General features: G+C 38.0%; 1 protein-coding gene across 1 annotated transcript; it reads left to right on the top strand.

The window, feature by feature from the left end:
- Nucleotides 1–274: 274 nt before the first annotated feature.
- LOC128202773 (uncharacterized) lies at nucleotides 275–3,420 on the top strand. Its single transcript, XM_052903911.1, has 2 exons — nucleotides 275–986; nucleotides 2,600–3,420. Exons 1-2 carry the CDS (start codon nucleotides 275–277, stop codon nucleotides 3,418–3,420), a joined length of 1,533 nt encoding a protein of 510 aa, XP_052759871.1.
- Nucleotides 3,421–3,654: the final 234 nt, after the last annotated feature.

Genomic DNA, 3,654 nt, shown 5'->3' with positions numbered 1-3,654 from the left:
ATGTAACATAGATTTAAGAATTACCTTGTTGATAGACACGTAGGAATTAAGTGATAAGATCAGATACCGAGGTGGACAACCGTGATTTTGAGTTATCACATTTCACGCTTATCCATTGTCAATGCAGGTTTTAAGACATTTAGTTTCTAGTTTTTGTTCTGCAGGTATATTTCGAAATTAAGATACGTTGTCTTCGGTAAATGGAAGTGTCCGGCCGTAAAGTCGACCCGGGTGTAGCTGCTGGTTCGGCGGAAGTGACGCGCCTCTGTGAGCCATGCCGGGTCGACGGGAAGGAATTGGAGCCCATGGATTCTGCAACAACTGCAAGGAGTACATGTGTCCATCATGCATCAAAGTCCATGGAAAACTTACGGCCACGAAACATCACAATGTTCTAGGAAAACAGAAAATGCTCACTCATTATCCGTCAAGAAGAAAGGCTGCAGACGTCTTAGGATTGGAGCTTTGCAAAGACCATCCAAAGGAAGCAAAAAAGTTCTTCTGCCCAGAACATGAACAGTTAGGTTGCTGGGATTGCTTAATCCTACATCACAGGGCCTGCAAGGTTGATTATATACCGGAAGTCGCGCCTTCTTTTATAGCGAGCAGCGAATACAAGGATATCGTTGACAATATGGCAAAGCTTGAGGCGGGTTTTAAACATTGTGAGAGACTACTTAAATTCGATGAACAGGCGGTGTTTCACAAGATTACCGTTCAGTTGAAGAAATTAGAAGAGTTTAGAATCGAAATCAATGAATATCTTGACAAACGAGAAAAAGCTGTCATCAAATCCATGGAAGATATAACGAAAAAAGACACATACCTTATACGGAGTTTGCAGGAAGATACAACGGCTGCGAAATCAACACTAGCTGGGACGAATGATATACTCAAATCTGAAAACAAGAACGCTAACCACATCTATGTAGCAGCCAGACATATTCAGAAGATGTTTGGCGATATGCAAACTTTGATAAAAAAAAGTTGAGAAGGAAAACACGGTGAAACTTTGGAGTTTTAGTCCGGATAAGAAGACCGGAGACCTGCTGTCTTTGGAATACGCGATAGGGACGATAGTTGATAACGACATAGGTAAGTGCAGAAACTGAAGGAATTAGAGGAATATATCGATAACAAACGACAAAACCCCTTAAATTGAGGTTGTATTTAATTGGTAAGGTAGTTACCTTAATTGACCCGTATTTGCTGTTTGAGGAACCTATTTTCCCTGAGTGAATATATTTAGTTATAAAGCTTAGTTATTTTAGTGACTGGACTATTGATGGTGCTTTTCGCTATGCTAATTAAGCTGAAATAAAAATTCCTATGATACAATTTAAGAATCATTAAAGCCATATTCATCACTGCATCGTGTATTTGACAAAAATATATAATTAAATCCTAAATAACCATCGATAATCGAACACTTGGAATCAATCACACTTTCTATTGATGATCGGAGGAACACAACATCTAACGATAATAAGGCCTTTTATCTTCAACATTTCAGCATGTTGTAGTGTGTGTTCAAAATGTCGTAAGATCAACGTTCCCAGTGTAAAAATGTGTGTTGCTCATTCAAATGTTATTCAAATGGCTTCATATGCTATGGAAAATGGGGCTGTTTCTGACAAATAGAGAATCTTTGGTTGAATGCAATAACTTTAAAAATCGTTTTTATACTATTCTATATCTAGTGTAATCAATATGGAAGAAAAATATCGAAAGGAATATACCAGATTTTTTAAGGTATTCGATGTACAATTATATAGATTTTGGATGCCTGGTGACACAACATTATTTCGTTACTAGTTTAAAATGTCTAATAGTGGAGAAAACATATACAAAGGGAAAACGGAAATATAGTACAAACAAATCTTTTTGGCCTTACCAGACAACTTAATAGTTATTTCAGTTATAAAACAAAACACAACAATATTACAAACTTCAATAATTTTATAAAAATGCTTGCATTTCATTTCATACATTATCAATCAGCAATCAATAGTCTTTCAAAAAGTACCAACAACTGCTTGGGTACAAACGCACATAGAATATCATTATTAAATACGGCACGATGAAATCACTTACGCGTTTTTATATTGGATACCCCAAAACGTGGAGTGTATTTCAGTTCAGTTTAGAATAATTAAAATCTTTATTAAGCTTTATTCATTTCACAGTTTAATGTTAAAGGGAGAGGAATTTTAAACGCGCCAACGGAGTTCATTGTTTTGTTGTTAAAATTTTAAATGTTACTCCCCCTCCCTCGCCGATTCTCGCATCTTCTGCATTTTTTTCTGTTTTATATACCAACCATTTTAGTGAAAGTTAGTTTTGCTTTTGTTTCTCCTAATTTCCTCTGCTTAATGTTCTTCTTGTTTTTGAATTTCTTCTGGAATTGTTTTTGTGCTTTTTTTTGTATGTGTGCACGTTTATAAAGGGTTTTGGTGTTGTGTCTCCTTCCATACTTACTTAACAGCAAGTGGACATTTCATAAAGAAGTTGAAAATACTACTATCATATTGGACAAAGTTTAATTTTGACCATTAACATGTAGTTTCATTTTACTATTTTAATAACTATTGTTATACAGATTTCTTCACGGCTGAATGGGCCCGGATGCCTTACATCCACATCAAGACTAGGGAAGACACAAGCCGTTGCAATATAACAGGCTCTGCATTGTTCCGGCCCGGTATCATCCTCCTTGCTGACTATAGCAACCGATGTGTGAAGACCTTAGACATGACCACCGGCAAGGTGGTGGCCCGTCTGGCGCTGGACGGTACACCTTGGTACTTCTGCGTGCTACCTGGGGACATGGTCGCCGTCACTCTACCTGGTCAAAGTTATTCTAAGATCCAGTTTATCAACGCAGGGAACGGACTTAAAACTGATAAATGCGTTGAAGTGCCGGCAATGTGTAGGGGAATAGCTTACAATAATAATAGGCTTTATTTGGCATTTTTTGACAAGTCTCCTCGAATAGAAGTTACAACCTTGAATGGAGAAAAATTACAAACCATTAACAGTACAACCGTTCAACAAGCAGTATTTGAGTTTCCGCATTATGTAACAATAACCGATGACGATTTCAGCACCATTTACGTATCAAACAGGTACAACCACACGGTGATCAAGCTGAGTCTGCAGGGGGAACTGATTCAAACATTTTCGCACAAGAAACTGTGTTGTCCTCACGATCTCGTGGACGTAGGAGGGAACCAGATGATCGTCTGTAGCTTTGGGAGCAACACCTTGATGTTGATTTCCGGGAGGGACGGAAGAATGGAGACCATACTGGAAGGACCCGATGAAGAGTGGCATCCACCAGCTGTTGCTTACTGTCCAACGCAGAAGAAGCTCCTCGTTGGGTTGAATGATAATCATGTGAAAGTTTACGAGCTGATTTGAAAGTTCGAAACGTTTTTCACAGAAAGCAACTTGAATATTAAGTATAATACAAGAGAGGTTTTAATCCTTGAATTAGTTTTACGGAAGCTGAAGAATACATATCTAACGCCGACAAGGATAGTGTCGTCCAGCTGAGCCTGAATGAATATGTGATTTCATGGATGCATAACTGCCAAACAGAAACCTTGGTGTTTGAACTGATTGGAAATGCGTATAAAAAGTGAAAGTAAAGTG

The sequence above is a fragment of the Mya arenaria genome, chromosome 9, assembly GCF_026914265.1.
Source record: "Mya arenaria isolate MELC-2E11 chromosome 9, ASM2691426v1".
Taxonomy (NCBI): Eukaryota; Metazoa; Mollusca; class Bivalvia; order Myida; family Myidae; genus Mya; species Mya arenaria.
Note: the sequence above shows the minus strand (reverse complement) of the source record. Positions and strands in the feature narration are given on the sequence as shown.

Bases quoted from the DNA above. Each gene is read 5' to 3' on its own strand.
- LOC128202773 (XM_052903911.1), top strand. From the start codon at position 275: ATGCCGGGTCGACGGGAAGGAATTGGAGCCCATGGATTCTGCAACAAC. The intron at 987-2,599 runs GTTGAGAAGGAA...ATTGTTATACAG, and splicing joins GCAAACTTTGATAAAAAAAA to ATTTCTTCACGGCTGAATGG.